Source organism: Lepus europaeus, chromosome 13 (genome assembly GCF_033115175.1).
Source record: "Lepus europaeus isolate LE1 chromosome 13, mLepTim1.pri, whole genome shotgun sequence".
Classification (NCBI taxonomy): domain Eukaryota; kingdom Metazoa; phylum Chordata; class Mammalia; order Lagomorpha; family Leporidae; genus Lepus; species Lepus europaeus.
In genome coordinates this window covers 52,107,248-52,128,289 of record NC_084839.1, presented here as the reverse complement: position 1 = coordinate 52,128,289, position 21,042 = coordinate 52,107,248, and the positions used below count along the sequence as shown (strand labels likewise).

The window sequence follows — 21,042 nt, the reverse complement described above, 5'->3', positions numbered from 1 at the left end:
TTGACTGTGTGCCAGGCACTGCTGTGGATAATGGGCTATCCTAGTGTACAAACAAAATCCTGATGATCATGAAGTTATTAGGAAGTGCCATTTATACAAGTTACCTAGCAGTACTGGCACCTGGCTATCATACTGGGACCTAGGAAGCACTGTACTGAAATTGCTGTTAATTACCATTCAATTTCCTTTCAATCAAATAATGTTTATTGAGCAACTGCTATGCCGAACCCCATTCTATGTGTTAAGCATATAGCAGTGAGCAGACAAAAACAAACAAAAAACCCTCTTCCTCTACCTCCAGGGGAGGAGGCAAATCTTATCTGTAGTAAGAAAGATAGACAAAAGGCAAATAAACACAGAAGACAATGTCAAGTAATGTCAGGGGCCACAAGGAATTCTAAAGCAGGACAAAGGAATACATAAGGCAAAAGAAAAAGTATGGGTGGGAGGGTAGTCTCCCTGGAGAAGTGACATTTGAGCATACACCTGAATGAGGTAAGAGGGGAAGCCATGTGGCCATCCTTCTTATAATTTATTTTGATATTCAGGTTAAAGCAAATATACTTTACAGTTTGTTTATAATAGCTTCCATTTATTTTTATCTGCTGTGTACCAGGAACGTGGCCTACATTATGTCATGTCATCTCCCAATAGTTCCAATATGCTGTTGTTTTATTACTTAGGGAAGAGGAAAGGGACACAGGGAAGTCAAGACCAGATAAGTAACTGCCAGAACAAAGACTCAAATTCAGCTTACCCTGAGATCACTTGAGCATATTGCCTCCCACATTTTTAGTTATTTAAAGTACCCAAAGAGCCCAGAACAAAGTTTAGCTTTGTTTGTTTTATCATAAGGCAGTGTCACTATATAGTGTTACACTGTGCGTGCACAATTGTTGTTTGAATTACACATGCCATGTTGGAGTTGTCACAAAGTGTAGAGTCATGAAATGATGACATTTTATTATACTTTTAAGATGCTAGTCCTACTCTGCAAGTTCTCAGTTGAGCATTTTATAGCTGGAAATATTTATATGAGAAGGATACAAACTAGAACACGTCATCAGAGTGTCAGAAGGGCACTCTCAAGAGGTAACTTGCTGAGCATCCGATTCCTTCCACGGTGTTTTTTCATTCGATTCTCTCACAAAAAGTTCTAAGATACACATGGTAAGTCTTACTGTCACATTTTGCAGAGGGAAAAAATGAGATCCTGAACTGAACATTTAAGTGACTCAGCCAAAGTCACCAGCTGAGCACAGCCCACAGTGCCTTTCTCTTAGTTTTGCACTGCATTGCTCAATTCTTTGGCCATTCTTTTCTACTTCTTTCATTCTAAATAAGTTTTTGGCTCCCCAGACTGACATTCTCATATGTACTTGAGATGGTCTTATGATTCTTCTTTTTTTCCAAGTCTCAGCCCACCCTGGTAGTTATATTTATCCCTGAATGGGGCAACTGATCAGTCCTCTTACTAAACATCCAGAATGTGGACCAAAGTATATTTAAAACATATAGACTCTATGAAAAGAGAAGAACAGAAAGAGGAATAATTATTTTTAAAATGAAGTCTTTCCTAGAAGGATTTTTTTCAGATAATGCTACACTTAGAACTTGAATGCAAAGAATTATGATAAATCAATAATTTGGTTCTCTTGTGTGTGTGTGTGTTTGCCTGATAATCTAGACATAGATGAATGCACTGTGCCTCCATATTGCCACCAAAGATGTGTGAACACTCCAGGCTCATTTTATTGCCAGTGCAGTCCTGGATTTCAGTTGGCCGCAAATAACTACACCTGTGTAGGTAAGCCGTTGGGGAACCAATATCCTGGCTGATTTTTGTCTTCAGAAAACGGAAACCCCGTGCCACAGTGTAGTATTTCCAGTTTCTGTATTCTTGAGTGAACTAGTTTCCATCAACTTCCCCTAAAACAATCATGAAGTTGAAAAGATTATAACTAATCTGTTTCTTAAAACACAGCTAGCTATGTAAATGGAAAGCTCTATAAATGGAAAATATTTTAAACATTGCTTCTAGTTCTCCTCTATGGGTGCATCCAGAAAAATATTCTAAACTACAGATCAATTGAAATACACACACCAATTAGTCAACAGTGTGTGCTATAAATGCTGAAGGTGCCAAAGGGGTTACTGAAAGTTCAAGTACATAAACTTTCCACTGAAAGCACATCTGATTTTTACATGTTGCTTCCCCTCTTTTAGAATGCAATGTCACGGTACACAATTATAAGATTGGCATGACATGGAAAGAATCTAGTGCAAGAAAAATGCCTTTTCCCAATATTTTCAGTGCCTCAGAGCATTGCACAACACAGTATGGGTCTCAAAGGCTTATGTTATAATTGTAATGGAATTTAACAGAAACCATTTAAAAAGTAATAAATAGCACAGATAAATCTTCACCACAGCATGCTGAGAGACCATATCAGTATGAGTGTCTTATATCAATTATTTATAGACTTGGAATTTTGTATCTAACACAACAACAAAAGAAAATTGATACAGGAATGTATATTTATTAGGAGCATTAAATTCTTTTCAGAAGATTCATCAAACATCAAACTGATATTCCTAGAAAAAATATTTTCGTATTTCTCAAAGAAGTAAATGACAGACATTTGAAGTTGTTCCAACAAATATGAAACCAAATGGATGTTCTCCAATGAGCTTCTGCGGGGCAAAGAATTCAACTAGGGAATTACTTATCATCGGATGATATAGGTACAAAGCAGCAAGAATAGATTTAGAGACATAAATCTATATAAAACCTTTCCCTTCAGATATAAATGAATGTGATGCCAGCAATCAGTGTGCTCAGCAATGCTACAACATTCTTGGTTCATTCATCTGTCAGTGTAATCAAGGATACGAGTTAAGCAGCGACAGACTCAACTGTGAAGGTAAACTATTTTCCAAATAATATGCAATAAAAGTACAATCTGTGTCATTTCTGTTGTTTCATCTAACTATGTATCTGTTAAAGAAAACAGATTTTTACACAAGGAAATTCTGTTCCAAGATCCAGTTAATTTGTTCAACTATAACAATGACATTTTAATACATTACCATGAGAAAGGGGAAGAAAGAAAATAACTGAAATATCAGTGGTAGGCTGGGTCTAATCACTAGAAAGGGTGCTCTAGTATCGTGTGTCTGCAAGTGTGACCTGATGATCAGCAGGAGCCATGGGTACTTCATGAGAGCCTATAAGAAATCAGCAGAATCTCAGGCCCCAGCCCAGACTTGGTAAAGTCAGAATCCGCATTTAACACAACTGTTGGATGACAGGTCTGCCCGTTCAAGTTTGAGAACAGCCGAAGGCATATCATGAACAATCAAAAACTAGAGCCCTGGCTCCTACTCTTATTCTGGTGAGACTGCAGCATGTTTCATAAACTGCCTGGGCTTCCCTTTCCACACGAGTGAAAACAGGGTCATTTAACAGGATGGATAACCTTCAGCATCCATCGCATGTGCATCTTCCCTTGGTAATTCAAAAGGCTTAAGGCACCCTGGGGGGGCTGCCATGCACACTTGATGTCCCTGACTCCTCATGGCTCCTGTCAGCCTCACTTGGAGCCACAAAGGCCAGGAGGCCTCACATCATGCCATTTTGCTTGTAACTGAAAGGGTTGGCTCTGGACAGCTGCCTCTGCTTTTCTGAGCAACCTACATGGACATTCCTATTCAGAAATGCAAAGCATTATTTCCCCTTGAAAGCCAGATCCTGCCACGATGTCACCTCTGGAAGCTTTCACAGGGATGGGACTTGGAGTTCAAAGATCAGATGAACTCAGCAGCAGAGTCGCCCAATTTCTGAGAAGGCAAGCATGAATCTACATCCTGGGTGGGTCTACAGAGCCCAATGTGAAAAGTGTCAAACAAAAGCCAATTCATTCAGGCTATTTGGCTGGTGTAGTTAGGTCCAGAATTAGCCAAACCGTCAGCAATGATTCAGTAAAACTGATGGTAAGAAAAGTTCCTTCTGCTATGAAGTTATAGAGGGAAATGAGCTGATATTGTTAGAATCTGCCCTGGAGCCGCATTTCTGTTTTGGAGTTTGTGATATTTTTACTTTCTTGAGCTCATCTAAAACAAAATTACCGAAGTAGTGGCATGTAAGCTTTTCAACTCTGTGTTCTCACTCTTATCTGATTCAACAGACATTGATGAATGCAGAACCTCAAGCTACCTGTGTCAATATCAGTGTGTCAATGAACCTGGGAAATTCTCATGTATGTGTCCACAGGGATACCAAGTGGTGAGAAGTAGAACATGTCAGGGTAAGCTTATTGTTATCATATATGTTTTCTGTTTTAAGCAAGAAGAGCAGGGAGAAAGTCATAGGATTCTCTACCTTGGACTTTTGTTTTTCCCCCACTCTGAATATACAACTTCAACTTGAGCTTTTTCTTTCACTGTTCATCATGAGATATATATATATATATAATATATGTATATAATTATATATATAATTTTATATATATATATATATATATATCACAAAAAGAAGAATCAGAGGCCAGAGTTGTGGTGTACTGGGTTAAGCCACCTTCTGCAATGCCTGCATTCCATAGGGACACCAGTTGGAGTCCTGACTGCTCCACTTCCAATCCAATTCCTCGCTAATGGCCTGAGAAATCAGTAGAAGATGGCCCAAGTATTTGGCCCCTGCTACCCATGTAGAAGACCTGGATGAAGCCCCTAGCTCACGGCTTCAGCCTGGCCCAGCCCTAGCCATTGTGACTATTTCAAGATGGAAGATTCCTCTCTCTCTCTTTCTCTCCCTACCTCCCTCCCTCTCTTAATCTGTAACTCTGCCTTTCAAATACATCTTTTTAAAAAATTCAGTGTTAACAATGACTTTCCTTGAAATTTAAGTAATAGCTTTTATTTCTTAAAATATAAGTAATTTTAGTAACATGTTGATATCCTTTTCATATAGCCTATATGATCTCTATGATAGATCTTTCCAACTATTTATCAGAAAAGATTCTATTATTAAAATGTTTCACCAAGAGTTTGAATTTAGAATCTAAGCTTATTATGTGAATTAGCATACCTTAAGCCAGTTTCATTTCTCTAAAATACCTGTATAAAAAATTGGATGGCAATATAAGTGCTGAGAAAAATCATCCTGATGTGTATTAAAATGAAAATTAGGGTTTCTGAATTCTTTAGAAAAAACTATTCATCCAGAAAAAGCTAATGGCCTTGGATCCAGTTTCAAAAGCAGCTCTCAGATAATCTTCACATCTACACATAAGTAGCAGAGGCAGTTCTCTACACTGATATGATTTCAAACTCTCTCAGGAAGACCTGAAAATATGCATCCTTCTCTTCCTACCTTCAATGCTATAATGAGTGTAAAACTATTTTAACAGACTTGCCATGGAATTCCAAATCCCATTATGTTGGCAGGTACCAATGCCATCTCACTAGTCAAAGTGATCAGATTAAGTTCATAATTGATCATAAAGATAGGATTAAGTCAAAGATCACATAAATAAGACCAAGTGTCTGCTAATAATAATTGATAGAATTAAAAAGGAGAGAATGATCCAACATAGGAAGCAGGACCCACAGCAGACTCAGAATGACAAATGCCCTAAACAGCACGCTGGCCTCAGAATCAATCAGCACTTAAGGCATTCAGATCTGGCTAAAAAGCCCATGAGAGTTTCTCAGGCATGGAAAGCTAAGACACTGTGGCAAAAAAATGACCTACATGAAAGATCTCTGTGAGTGAGATCCCAATGGAAAGAAGGGACCATCAAAGAAGGAGGTACCTTTCTCTGAGGGGAGGAAAGAACTTCCACTTTGATTATGGCCTTGTCTAAATAATGTCAGTTTGTAGACTCAAGAGGCTTCCATAGCCTTGGCAGCTCATGACTGCACTTGCTCCCCATGTAGGATATCTGTCCTTAATGTGTTGTACTATGAGAATTAACAGTAAAACTAGTCTTTAAACAGTACTTTGTACTTTGTGTGTCTGTGTGGGTGCAAACTGTTGACCTCTTTACTTAGTATAAAGTTGATATTCTGTATATAAAGATAATTAAAAATGAATCTTAATGAAGAATGGGATGGAAGAGGGAGTAGGAGGTGGGATGGTTTGGTGATAAGAGGGTGGGTATGGGGATAAGAACCACTATTATCCAAAAGTTGTACTTATTAAATGTATATTTATTAAATAAAAGCTTCCTATAAAGTAAAACTGCTTTAACAGGAAATAGACTGTCAGGTAAAACAAAAAATGTAGACAATCCTGGAAAGGCTACTACATACATTTAATTTATAGAAAGCAGTGAAAGGGTAAGAAAAAAAAGTGACCTAACTTGAGGCCAGAAAACTTAACTTAAATCCTAACTGAACTATATTCAAATTATCGAGTTCTCTAAGCCTTCGCTTTCTCCTTTGGAAAAGGAAGTTGTAGAAACGAAGTTGGATAACATGTAAAAATAATTAGTAGACTAAGCCTGAACAATTCAAAGTGTCTTTATTAAATTTACTTAGAAATATAATGACTAATAGTCAACCTGCTCCAGAGCCTCTTTAAATCAGAATTGGAATGAGGAGCACAAGAAAGGAAAAGATCAAGGAAAGGAGACATTGGGGAGACCCAATCTTTACCATTATTTTACAGGAGAATATTAACTCAAAGGAATATCCATGACCTGGGATTTTGTGGTATGCATATGATTATTCAAATAGTCTCCAAACACTAGATATGAGCATAATCAAAATGTTGTTCATTACATGATGAGCATCTTTACAACCCTTTCTGAGTTACTAGAAACTGTAAATGTTAATTCTGGGAAAACATTGCACACCAAATGGGCTTATTTACTGAACCTAATTGTGAATTTAACATAAATATTACATGCAGAAAAATGTTAGCCAGTGGGAGGTATATCTTAACCAATTTCCCCAGAGCCCTTCAAACAAATGTTTCTGTGTTTCTAATCATAAATGGATTTGATGCTCAAAGAAAAAAGGAAGTAAATTAATGTGCAGGGGGATAATACATGCCATAGTCTGTATGTCTGAAAATATTTCTGTCTGTTACAATTAAAGGTGAGAAATGCATTGAAATTGCAAGAGGGAGGTTCATGAGTGTTAACAGTTGAAGACATGCAACTTTAGAATATTTGGTTAAGCCAGAAGATTTTGTTGGGGAAGAGACTTACATTCTTTTAAAGTATAAAGCAATTGCTTTCCCTTACTGAAACAATCCCTTCTGAGCTTTGTCCACAAGCATAAAGTAAAATTGAAAAGGTTTGGATTCTTACCTTCCTCCAAAAGGCTTATTATGGGTTTGAAGTAACTCCTGTCATTTCCACAGGCTTGCAAAAATGAAATCACTACGGCAGGGGCGGGGGGAGGATGGGGAGGAGGTAACAGAAAGACTGAGACAAAGAAAACACACACACACACAGACTCATCAAGTATTTAATACTCCTACTTTCTGAAAAACATTCCAGAATAATGAAGGTATTGATTATTCTACGTTCCAAATTAATATAGGTAATAAATGAAATTCTGTAGAAGTGAAATTGACACTTTGAGAAGCAATGACTTTGAACAGCCCTTGACTTGACTGTTGAGGAAGAGCTTTTTTCATACTATTTGTTGAACCTTTACTTATGATAGAGTTAATCATATGTGTATAAAATCAATTGAAAATAGATCTTAGTAAAAAATGAGTAGGAATAAGAGAGGGAGGAGGAAGAGGGATGGGAGTATGGGTGGAAGGGCGGGCATGGTGGGAAAAATCACTATGTTCCTAAAGTTGTAATTATGAAATGTATGAAGCTTGTAACTAAAAAAAAAAAAAAAAAAAAAAGGCTGGCGCTGCGGCTCAATAGGTTAATCCTCCGCCTGCAACGCCGGCACACTGGGTTCTAGTCCCGGTCGGGGCTCCGGATTCTGAACCGGTTGCTCCTCTTCCAGTCCAGCTCTCTGCTATGGCCCGGGAGTGCAGTGAAGGATGGCCTAAGTCCTTGGGGTCTGCACCTGCATGGGAGACCAGGAGAAGCACCTGGCTCCTGGCTTCGGATCAGCGAGATGTGCTGGCCGCAGTGGCCATTGGAGGGTGAACCAACGGCAAAAAGGAAGACCTTTCTCTCTGTCTCTCTCACTATCCACTCTGCCTGTCAAAAAAAAAAAAAAAAAAAGTACAACATAAAGTTTCCTTTGGTTGCTGCTAGATTCCACATAACTAACCAGTTTGAGTTTTCTCTGTAGCTAAATAGCATCCTTTTTAAAGTAAAAATATTGAAGGAAAAGTGAATTGTGATTTCTTCTGAGGAATCTGAGTTTTCTTCCTTCAGCCATAGCCACTTCAAGAAGACTCTTCTTGTAACTCTTGGAAACTGCACAGGCTTTTCTAGTCTCCTCAGGAATTCCAGATAAATTAGTTGGAGGCTAAAAGAAGTATTTCTCCAAAGCCAAGACATGGAATGATTCTTAGAGTACCTTTCAATGGAAAGATGCTTGTCACGAACCAAGGAACCTGAACCAACCACTGAACCCTTAGTTGCTTTTCCTCCATATCAAAAGGACATAATATATTTCTCACCCATCTCCACAGAGTTTGTGTAAGGAGCAACTTAGTTGAATTTAATGCTGCTTAAGCATCAGGTGCCCCAGTGGATTAATGCTAGCTGGTGGAAGGGTAAAAAGACAAGGACAACAACTCTTAGTTTACAGGCCAATAGAAGGATTAAGACAGTCACAGATTTCAATAATGCAAGGCAGAAAATAATAAAATTCCTAAAAGGGGAATATGAGGTACAAGGATTCAAAGGAAATCACATCCTAGCATCCCCACCCTTTTTTTGAGAGAGAGAGAGAGAAAGAGAGAGAGAAGCAAGATTTATTTAAGTCAGAGACCTCCTGGCAGAGTGGCCAGGATGGGGGCTCCAAGAGAGGAAAAACCCAAAGGGGTTGGTTGGTAGTGGGGTTTTTAAGCACAGTTTTCATCCCAGCATCTTGACCACATATGACTTGCAGCAAGGATTGAGTAAATTACTAAGGAATAAGTGAATAAATGAATGAAAATATTCAATTATGGGGAAAAATGAGAAAAGACTCATGTTGGATAAAATATAAATGACAATCCAAATGTAAAGGGATAAACTGGTAAAACTGTTCTCTCAGCTGTCATTTAGGGGTTTCTAGTTCTCAGATCTGAAGTCAATCCTTGTCCATCCTGGACTATTCACAGCCCTTCTTCCCGGGACCCTCTCCTGCACTGCCTTTTCCTGACACCACTGACCGCCTTTTCCTTAACTCCTCTTCTTCCACACTGCCCTTAACAGCCCCGTTCTCTACCCACGCATGTTCTACCCACGCTTCACTTCTGTGCTGGGCTTCCTCTAGATGTGCAATCCACTCCCAGAGAATCAGCCCTCCCCCAGAATGCTGCCCCTTACTGAATCCACATTTCTTGCCTTTCTCTCTCTCTTCGGCTCCTGAGACATGATGAGCTGCCTTCTTTATATTTGCTTGCTGCTTTCTCAGCCTGGAAAGCCTTCCCTACCCCATCCATGTAACTCCACCTGATACCTTTTAAAACCAAGTTGCAATGCCTTCCCTAATCACCAGGCAGATTTCATCATTTCTGATTCAAATCCTCCAGTGCACTTACCTACCTACCTTTTATTTAATTCCATCTTAGTTTAGAAATAACTGTTACCATATCTACATTCCCACCTAAATTATAATCTCCCTGAGGGTAGGCACTGGTGGCTTTTACTTTTATACAAGCAGAGGCTATAATTAGCATTTGGCTTTAAACTCAACAGATGAACAATAGGTGCTTGAAAAACTGTCATGAAATGACATTGTTAAATCAAGAATGGCTTAGCTGAATTTGGTCCAGTCTGGTTCCATCCAGTCTTGTGGATGAGACAATTAACACAGTCCAGATTCCCACACAACCATACTTGAGAACCAGAATCTGCCACTTACACAGTTTCCATAAATCAGTAAACTCTTTGCCCCTATGTCTCTACAGATATAAACGAGTGTGAGACCACAAATGAATGCCGGGAGGATGAAATGTGTTGGAATTATCATGGTGGCTTCCGTTGTTACCCACGAAATCCCTGTCAAGATCCCTACATCCTAACATCAGAGAAGTAAGAAACATCAGAGCTTTCGAAAGTGAGAATTTTCTGATCTTCCTAAGCCAAAGTGGTGAATACTTTTGTTTGTCTCTGCAGCCGATGTGTTTGCCCTGTCTCGAATGCTATGTGTCGCGATCTGCCCCAGTCTATAGTCTACAAATACATGAGCATTCGATCGGACAGGTCGGTGCCATCAGACATCTTCCAGATACAGGCCACAACCATTTATGCCAACACTATCAATACTTTTCGGATTAAATCTGGAAATGAAAACGGAGAGTTCTACCTAAGAGTAAGTATCCTGAAAACTGCATTAGCTACTGAGAAATTTGGAAGTTTGCTGTGGTTATTGGCGTTGGGTAGCATTCACATGGAAGGAAAGAGCTTTGTGTTCAGACCTTGTATAAAGCCTTTCAGTATACATTCTCTCTTTTAATCCTCTTGCTAACACTGTCAGGTGGATAGTAATGTTGATCTCCATTTTTTACAGAAGAGACAAATGAGATTCAGAGAGATTAATCAGCTTCCCTAAAGTCACTCAGATGCTAAGCTACAAACTCTACTGTAGTTTGGTGGGAACACCAAAGAACAAGTCTATACATACACACATATCCCTACGTACCACAAATCACAAGTCAGTGACACTTGGCCGTACATAGAAAAAAATAATTCCTGCAGACATTTTCAAATGTCATTAATTCCTTATTGTTGCATTCACAAGAGAATTTACATTCAAACCAAAACTGAAACCTGAACCTCTGAGAAGCGGCCCCACCTCCCTGAATGGTACCTGTCAAGAGCTGTGCCATCCTTGCCTACCGTGTGTCCTTTCTCTGACCTTGCCAATATGAAATCTAGCTTCTGAATTTTGCTGCTCCTCTCTTCACAGTGTCTCCAGGGTCATCTTTGCTGCCCATTCTCCTTCTCCCCCACGCCCCCCACTTTAAACTGCTCCTTTAAGCTGCTTTAAACCTTTAAACTGCTCCTGTCACCTCCTTGGTCTCTTCAGTGGCTCCAGGGTTGATCTTCCTGATCCTGTGTCTCAGCCTTTAGCCTCCCCTGCAATATATCTGCAAGTTCACTTTATCATAAGGTTCTGAAATATTTTAAAATATGGCTCACCACCCAATATGAACATGATGGCACCCCATCAAGCAGTTTGTAGGGTTACTGTAACTATTTCATGCTAAGGATGTTATTCATCCAGATACAATTTTCTCAAAACTTCTTTGGGCACTCTTCACTTTTGATTAAATTTTAAAGTCAATATTTCATTTTGAGAATATGAAAGTAAATTTTAAAGTCAAAATTTCATTTTGAGAATATGAAAGTAAATTGAGAAATTCATCCTTGTGCTAAAGCTTACAGATTTTTAATGTTTACACGTTTATCCTGTTCTTTGATATATTAACTTCCCTTCCAGCTCGAGTTACGTGACTCTATTTCTTTGCCGGTAAATTAGAAATCATTAATTTCTCATGACCAGCTTCTGAAAACTGCAACCCAGAATACAACCTATTACTATTAGTTTTGTCCTAATAGGAAAGAGAAAGCTTCTTCAACCCATTAAGTCCGAAATTTTCAAGTCTGCAAATATTTCAACAATATGCTAATTTCAAAGTTACCATAAATGCTATACTTATTGCTCAGCATAAGTCTTTACAGATAAAATTGGGATGATGGAATGTAATGAGGTTTGATATTTTAAGCTTGAAACACACTAGGTATTTGTAAGAAGTTTCTTTAAATTTTTTTTTTATTTGAAAGGCAGAGTTATAGAGAAAGGGACAGAGAGAAAGCAAGATCTTCCATCTGCTGGTTCATTCCCCAAATGGCCAAGCCAAAGCTAGGAGCCCAAAATTCCATCCGAGTCTCCCATGTGGGTGGCAGGGACCCAGGTATCTGGGCTATCTGCTGCTGCTTTCCCAGGCATATTAACAGGCAGATGGATCAGAAATGGAGCAGCCAACACTTGAACTGGTACCCATAAGGGATGCCAGAGTCACAGACAGCAGCCTAACCTACTGTGCCACAACACCAGCACCAGACAATATCAATTAAATAATTCAAACCCAAAAAGTAACATTATGGTTATAAAATAAGTTCATCTCAAAAATCTTTAAAAATAATTTTCTACTTTCAATTCTTAGCCATAATTATTAAAGAAAATAAAATTTCCTAGCAGAAATAGCAAACAGTTAAACAAAGGTCAAACTTTTTTACCCCAATAAACATAGAAGTTATTTGATTCATATCTGTATTTATGGACTTGATATTTTCAAAAAGAAATAATAAAAGTGTTTTCCTCAAATGAAATCCTATTTCTCATGAATGATATAAAATATTACCAATATATGTCCAGAATTGAATAATTTTAATAATTGATAAAGTATAAAAATAAAAATAGATATTTCCTATTTCTTACCACATAATTAAAAAAAACTTGGATAAAATCCTACAAAATTTGCCCACTTAAATTCCACTTGAGCAAAAAAATGCGTAAAATCAATTAATAGACCTTAATTAAGCACCTAATATGTGATTGGCTCATGCTAGGTGCTGTGATATCAAATTACAAAGACATGAAGTGCATACTTCATGATTTCAAAGAGCTTTAAATATTACTGTATAGCAAAATTTAACAACTATTAAAAAGAGAAGTGGCCGGCGCCATGGCTTAACAGGCTAATCCTCCGCCTTGTGGCGCCAGCACACCAGGTTCTAGTCCCGGTTGGGGCGCCAGATTTTATCCCAGTTGCCCCTCTTCCAGGCTAGTTCTCTGCTATGGCCCGGGAAGGCAGTGGAGGATGGCCCAAGTCCTTGGGCCCTGCACCCACTTGGGAGACCAGGAGAAGCACCTGGCTCCTGGCTTCGGATCAGCGCGGTGCGCCGGCCGCAGCGGCCATTGGAGGGTGAACCAACGGCAAAAAGGAAGACCTTTCTCTCTGTCTCTCTCTCTCACTATCCACTCTGCCTGTCAAAAAAATAAATAAATAAATAAAAGAGAAGTGACAACTTTGTGCTATAGTCTAAAGTCATCAAAAAATTAACATGGGCTGGTATAGTCAAAGAGGGTTTCTTTTTAAATTTTTATATTTGCTTGTTTTTCACTTAATTTGAAAGGTAGAGACATAAAGATTGAGTATCTTCCATCTGCTGGTTTACTCTCCAAATACCCATGACAGACCAGACCAGGCTGAAACCAAGAGCCTGGAACTCAATCCTAATCTCCCATGTAGGACAGCAACTCAAGTATTTGAGCTATCACGTGAAATCTCCTAGGGTGCACATTAGTAGGAAGCTGGGAAGAAGTAGAATAGACAATTTATTTCAAAAATTAACTAATTTTAAATAACTTGAATTTATTGGGTGTTTATATTATTTTAAATTTTAGCCAGAACTTGAACCATGCATTCCAGCATGAGATTCAAGCATCCCAAGCAGTGACTTAACTGCTATGCAAAATGCCTGCCCCCAAGAGGTTTTTTGGTAGCCATAAGAGTTGGCCTGATCCTTGAAGGGTATGTGGAATATAGGATTCTATTTATATTCCTTTCAAGAGCCTATTTAGAAAAGCTTCTTCCCTTGAAGGGGACATATTGTCAAAAAGTATATGATATTGATGGTAGAGTATCATGACAACCACCCTCCCAAACAGGATCTGTGCTTCTTTACTGGGTTTTATTTTTATTCATAGCCCTATCACTACCCAGCTTATTGTTCATTTTATTGTCATCCACTAGAATGTGACCATAATTAGAGTACTTGCTTGTTTGTTCACTATTGCTTTTCTTTGTAAAGACTTATTTGTTTACTTAAAAGGTAGAATGGAAGAAAGAGAAAGAGAAAGAGAAAATCTTCCAGCTGCTGGTTCACCCTCCAGATAGCCACAACAGCCAGGTCTGGGCTAGGCCAAAGTTAAGAGCCAGGAATTCAATCCTGGTTTCCTACATAAGTAGTGGGGGCCTGAGTTCTTGGACCATCTTCTGCTGCCTTTCCAGGAGCATGAGCAGGAAGCTGGATTGGGAGCAGAGTAGCCAGGACATGAACTGGCACTCCAATATAGAATGCCAATGTTGCAAACAGTGGCTTAAATGCTGTGCCACAATGCCAGCCCCTCTGTTCACTCTTCTAACCTCAGCATATAGAATTTTATTGAACACATAGAAAGTGATCTTTTTTTGAGATTTCTTTTATTTATTTGAAAGGTAGAGTTACAGAGAGACACAGAAATGGAGAGAGATCTTCTATCAGCTGGTTCACTCCCCAAATGGCTGTAATGGCCAGGGCTAGAGCAGGTCAAAACCAGGATCCTAGAACGCCATCTGGGTCTCCCACATTGGGTGCAGGGGCCCAAGTATTTGAGCCATTTTCTGCTGCTTTCCCAGGCCATTAGTGGGGAGCTGGATTGGAAACAGAGCAGCTGGGACTTGAGATGGAATATATATGGGATGCTGGCATTGCAGGAAGTGCCTCAATATTGGCCCTCAAAAAATATTTTTAAATGAATTAATTCAGTCAATATTTTTGCATGTTGATTCAATTAATTTTATAATTATTGTTGGTAATTGTGAATTATTATGATCTACACCTCTTGCTTACAAGAGACAAGAACCCTGGATGATTCTAGAGACAAAATAGTAAATAAAACCATGCCAATTCCTTCCCCAGTAGAGCTTCCAGTCAAGACATTGAATAAGGGGCCAATGCTGTGGCATAGTGGGTAAAGCCTCAGCCTGCAGTGCTGACATCCCATATGGGCATGGGTTCCTTTCCCGGCTGCTCCACTTCCAATCCAACCCCCTGCTAGCTCCCTGGGAAAGCAGTCTCCCATGCACTCACATGGGAGACCCAGAGAAATATCTGGGCTTCTGGTTTCAGATCTGCCCAGCTCCAGACATTGTGGCCATTAGGGAGTGAACCAGCAGATGAAGACCTTTCTGTCTCTCTCTGCCTCTACCTCTGTAACTCTGCCTTTCAAATAAATAAATGAACCTTTAAAAAAGAGACATTGAACAAGTGCTATGAAGGACACTTAGTGCTACAACACAAGAGTTCTAAGTGGATCATGAGTGTATAACAAGTAGACCTAACCAAGACAACTATGGTCTAGGAGCCTCCTGGAAGAAGTGGATTTAAAGACAAATTGGAGAATAATGAATGAAAGGAATATAAAGAAGTCCAGTTAATCTGGAACTCCAAGTTCTAGAAGCAGAGTGGCTTAAGATGAGCTAGGAGAGAAGAGCAGGGGCCAGATCACACAAAGCCTTACAGAACAAGTGGGGTCTCAAGAAGAGGAGTCCCTATAATATTTTCATGTAAAAAAAGATTTCCAGCTACACTGCAAACCATGGATCTGAATAGGGCAAGAATGGAAGTGGAGAGGCCAGTTAGCATTTCAAATTATATGGACTTCAGTAATGGCTGTCAGTCAAAAGAACAGGTAGATTTATGAAGATGAGAGGAAAATATACATGACTTGATAACCCATTTGCTTTGCTAAAATTAGAGGGAAAGGTAGTACCAAGGATAACTCCCTTCTTTTTTCTGTCTTAAGCAATAGTAAATGCTATTGCAAGTTACTGAGACAAAGAAAAAGGAACTAGTGTTGGGCAGGTGATGAATTCAGTTTGGATGTATTAAATCCTAGTTCCATCAGGCATCCAAGTAGAGATGAGTAGACAGCTGGACATGTGGGCTTGGAACTCAAATACAAAGTGCTGGGAAGTATGTTATAGTTGAAGGCTTAGCTGTGTAGTAAGTGGATCGGATTCCTCAGAAGAGAAGGAGGGGTTAAATTATGAAGACTTTCACTTTCTGACACTTCATCTGGCACTATCAGAATCATCTCATACCTCAGTCTACCATTCTCTAGCCATCTCATCTCCTATGATCTTCAACTTCATTCTACTTTGCCACCAAGGCCCATGACTGCTCTATGGGCTTTATAATCATTCAGAACAGCTCCATAGAGAATCTTGGTCCCCAGTGTTGAATAGAAATTCAGTAACTGACTTTCTGTCCTCTCTCTGAGAGAGGATCACCTTCAAAATGATGCTAGTCTTCAACTCTCCAACATGGATGGCAGGGGCCAAACAATTGGGCCATATTCCACTGCTTTTCCCAGGCCATTATCAGGGAGCTGGATTGGAAGTGGGGCAGCTGGGACACAAACTGGCACCTATATGGGAAACTGATGTCATGGGAGCAGCTTTACATGCTAAACCACAGTGCTGGCCTCCATATCAACTTCTTAGTGGACATTTGAACTACTCTGCCACCATAGTAATCCTGGATCAATCCTATAATCCATTTCTATGTTCCTCCCCAGCTCACATTGCACTATCAAATCTTAGTCTCCACCTTTGATAAGTCCTCAGTAAGCTCAACATAATATACCATAACTTTTTCATATTTCTTTAGTTCCATTCTCTTCAGTTCCTAATCATAAATGTCTCCATACTCTCTTTATTTTCAGTAGAAGACCTCACCTGTAATTGTTCTGAAACCATTGAGACCAACATGCATGAATTACCCGAAGCTTCCATCCCACACCCCTACACACACCATGTGTCCCCCTTCCTATTGCTTCCTTCTAGTTTCCAAAGACAGTTACTTCTGTCAATCAAGGCCAACCCAGCTCCTGTTTTCTTTACTCCATCTCTTCTGGAAACTTGTCCATTAGACTCTCCTCTGTCTCCTATGCATTTAACTTTTTTCCAGATTTTGCCCTTTCCTTCCTTCCCTAGACAATCTGTAATAATGATCTGTAAGTCCTCACTTCATAGTCACTTCTCTGTCTTCTACTCCTACTACTGGACTGAAATTTCTTTAAAAAAAAAAAAAAAGACACTAATGCCATTCTTTCTGCTAAACCCAGAGGGAACTATGTAATTCATCCTCCCCTACTCTACTGGATGCTATGGGCTATTCATATGTGTTCTACTGAATCACCATTTCTTCTCAGCTTCCTTCAACAATTTCTCCTCTGCCTTCTCCTTAAATGTTCTCCTTTTCTGGAACTCCGTCTTATCACATACACATTCTATCTTTGGTTAAATGTCCAACTCTTGGGGTCATTGCTAATTCCTAATCCATGTTTCTGCCCGTTAGCATCCAGACTCACACATCTACTCACCTGCTACTCCAACCTCATCTCCCACAGCTCTCGGGTACCCATCATATTCTTCATCATAAGGAAACTGCATCCAGTTCTCCTGAATGTACTGCTTTACAAAACTTCCATTTATCCTGGTGACTCTCTTCAGGCAATCAGAAGCCATCGCCCAATTTTCAGGGTTCTTCCTCTTTTTCTGTATGTATATACACCCTTCTATAATCCCACAGATCTCCATAGAGCCTGACATTCACAGCATTCTATTGTAATTTACGTAGGTTTTCGGTTTTCACCTATGAGAATATAAAAAGTGTACAATGTTAAGAAAGTACTGTACTTGTTAAAAAATTATCAGATTCCGGCCTGAAATCTAGTTTCTGTAAAGGCTGGAGCTATTCAATAAAAGGGAAGAGAAATGTTGACAGAGAAGAATAGGAAGCAAAAAACTTTTAAAAACAGGTACTTGTAACTTGGAGCTAGTGACCGTGGGTAGACAAGGGATAAGAACCAAGAAGGTTTGGTACCAAAACAGGACTAACTAGTAACTGTTTTAGCTCAACCTCAAAATTCTTTTCCTTATTCTTATAAGAATTATACTAATAATTAATAAATACTCAAGAAAATATTCAAGAAAAAGTGTTCTCTTTCACCTTCTTTTTTCTTTTATTTTAGCAAACAAGTCCTGTCAGTGCAATGCTTGTGCTTGTGAAGTCACTGACAGGACCCAGAGAATACATCGTGGATCTGGAGATGCTGACAGTCAACAGCATAGGAACCTTCCGCACAAGCTCAGTGTTGCGATTGACAATAATCGTGGGGCCATTTGCATTTTAGTCTCTTGTAAGAGTCCACCATAGGCATTTTAAATCAGCCAAAGAATATTGTTACCTTAAAGCACTATTTTATTTATAGACATATCTAGTACATCTACATCTATATACTTTTCACTCACCCATAATTCAAACAATTACACCCTGGTATAAAGTGGGCATTTAATCTGTAAAGATTCAAAGTTTGTCTTTATTACTGTATGTAAATTAGACATTAATCCACTAAACTGGTCTTTTTCAAGAGAGCTAAGCATAAACTATCTGGTGAAACTTGGATTATTTGCTGTAAAAGTGGGACCGAGAAATGAAGATCTTTCGTGGTGCTTAAGGAAACTTACCATAGCTCCACCCACAGTCTCATAGGAGGCAGCCATCATACACTGAATAGCATGGAAGGGCAAGGAGGAGTTTTTTTAACCGCTTTGTAAGAAAATGGAAAAAGTCAATAAAAATATATTTCTTTAGAAAATGAGGCTCTACTCTATCTTTGTGTTGGTCTTTTTTCTTTTCAAGATCAGTCTAAAGATGGTTGCTTACTACATAGTAATAAATCAGTATTATACAATATGATGGCTTCTATAGGACATTTTTAATTTTGTAAGAAAATACTGATTATGAAAAAAAGCAAAATTTTCTAAAATTCCGGAATTGAATTAGTATCCCCTAGAAGATGATTATGATGCAATATCTATGGAGACAAGATAAGAAAATAAATTCTTCCTAAATCACAATGTGTTCTTAAACATATGCAGGAAATGTAATTATATCACTGAATTCAGAACTTCCACATGGAGCAAAGTGAAGAAAAGGTATTTTGCTGGGAAAGTTTAAATTTCTAAATAAAGTTGCAATCTTAAATTTCACTAATTTACAAGAAATTTTCTCAATCTTTGTACTAAGTGCTCACAGATGAAGAAAATTATGGTTTTATTCCTGGCATCCAAAGTGACAGTGAATTAAAGCAAATTACTCTCCCTTCCAATTCTATGAAAAAGTTTTATGTCTTCTTATTTGTTTAAAATGTAACTGCTTCACTTTGGTGTATTATAGTTTTAATAAAAATTGTTTTAAGTAAAAAATAAATACGCTTTTAGATGTCACCTGGTCTTTGAAGATTTTTTTAATGTAGCTAATAATGGCTAATATAATTTTATATCTGAGGAAAAAATCATTTATAGCTGTCAGAGAAATAATGCCCATTAATTTTTTAGTATAAATATATAAACTAAAAGATGAGGAAACAAAAAGACGATTAAAATCACACCAGAAAAAGAAAAATACATACTACCATTTTTTTTCTTACATCCAGTTTCAAAGCACAAATGAATAATGTCTGTCACAAGGTAACCATTCTTTTTTTTTTTTAATTATTTAAGGTATATAAATTTTATGTATTTCATATATACAGATTCAGGAACACAGTGATACTTTCCACCCCTCCTCCTCCCTCTCCTATTCTCATTCTAGTTTTACAAAAATCTATTTTCAGTTAACTTTATACTCATAAGGTTAACCCTACACTAATTAAAGAGTTCAACAAATTGTATGAAGAAAAAAAGAAAAAAAAAAAAACCACTGTACCTCAACAGTCGAGACAAGAGCTGTTAAAAATCATCACATCTCAAAGTGTCAATTTCATACCTATGGATCACCTTAAAAGGTACCTTAACAGTATCAAAAGGTACTCTGTTAGTTGCCACAGATCAGGGAGAACATATTGTATTTGTGTTTTTGAGACTGGCTTATTTCACTAAGTAAAACGGTTTCCTGTTACATCCATTTTGTTGCAAATGACAGGATTTTTTTTTTACTGCAGTGTAGTATTCCATAGTGTATATATACCATAATTTCTTTATCTGGTCTTCAGTTGTTGGGCATCTGAGATGATTCCATATCATAGCTAAGATATGGAATCAACTCAAGTAAGCTTTCTTGTAAAACAATCATCTCTCAAAGAGTTGACCAAATATGCAGGAATTATCAAAAAACAAATGTTCATCAAGAGACCAAAGAACAAAACACAAGCTCCTTGTTTGAGAGTTGTGGGGGCAGGATTTTAGCAGTTAAAGGAGTAAAGACACCATGGAAAAAGAACAGGCCTGACCAAGGAGCAACTATGGAAGCAGAGTAAACAACCAGCCACACACAGCAGGACTTTAGAGTATGACTTCTTACCCTAGCCACATGATACTGTGGTCCAAACAAACTGAAACTTGATCGGAATATTTCCATTTGTAATCAGTCTACTTATTTTCCTGCATATGGACACAGCTCTCAAATCAGAACTGGGAAAAGTAGTGTCCAAAAAACAAAACAAAACAAAAAGGCCATGGCCTTCTTCCAACAAATTTCTCACTCTTAAGAAGGTGGAATCCTGTCAATAGCTCCCCAGAGGATTGTAAAACAAACAGCAATCTCTGGAATACTTATGAATAAGTTCTGTTCCCAAACCCTGCCCTCACCTTCAAGTACTGTATCCATAGTCTGAACCTGCAGAAGCCATCAATACAGGCAAATTTTCACCCAAAGTCTAGTCCTGTTCACAAATCACAGACACACGGAGGGGACTGATACACTGAAGTGTCATTGACACAGTACCTTGTAGTAAATTGTGGTAAAATACATATAAAATTTACCATTTTAAAATATAGAAGTCAGTGTCATTTATCACCACTGATAACCTGTGCCAATATCACCATTTTCCAGTTTTATAATGTTTTCATCACTGAAAACTAAACCCCAGACCCGTTAGCAGTCATTCACTTTTCTCGTAAGCTCCATTGGAAACAACCGCTAATCTATTGTCTGTCTATGGATTCGTCTTCCCTGGACATATCATATAAATAGAATCATAGAATATGTGCCCTTTTACATCTGGCTTCTTTCACCTAGCATAATGTTTTCAAAGAACATCAATGCTGTAGCATGTATAGAACTT

The 21,042-nt window shown here is 38.4% G+C and overlaps 1 protein-coding gene across 2 annotated transcripts in view; it reads left to right on the top strand.

Annotated features, from left to right (window-relative positions):
* EFEMP1 (EGF containing fibulin extracellular matrix protein 1) overlaps positions 1-19,204 on the top strand; it is a 65,943-nt gene extending 46,739 nt beyond the window's left edge. The window contains exons 6-11 of one of the 2 annotated variants that reach the window (XM_062209474.1): positions 1,688-1,807; positions 2,805-2,924; positions 4,188-4,307; positions 10,046-10,169; positions 10,254-10,449; positions 17,947-19,204. In XM_062209474.1, the coding sequence (XP_062065458.1) occupies positions 1,688-1,807; positions 2,805-2,924; positions 4,188-4,307; positions 10,046-10,169; positions 10,254-10,449; positions 17,947-18,108 (842 nt within the window). In that variant the 3' untranslated portion in view covers positions 18,109-19,204. The remainder of the gene's footprint in view (positions 1-1,687; positions 1,808-2,804; positions 2,925-4,187; positions 4,308-10,045; positions 10,170-10,253; positions 10,450-17,946) is intronic. The other variant, XM_062209475.1, reaches the window with a different exon arrangement.
* Positions 19,205-21,042: the final 1,838 nt, after the last annotated feature.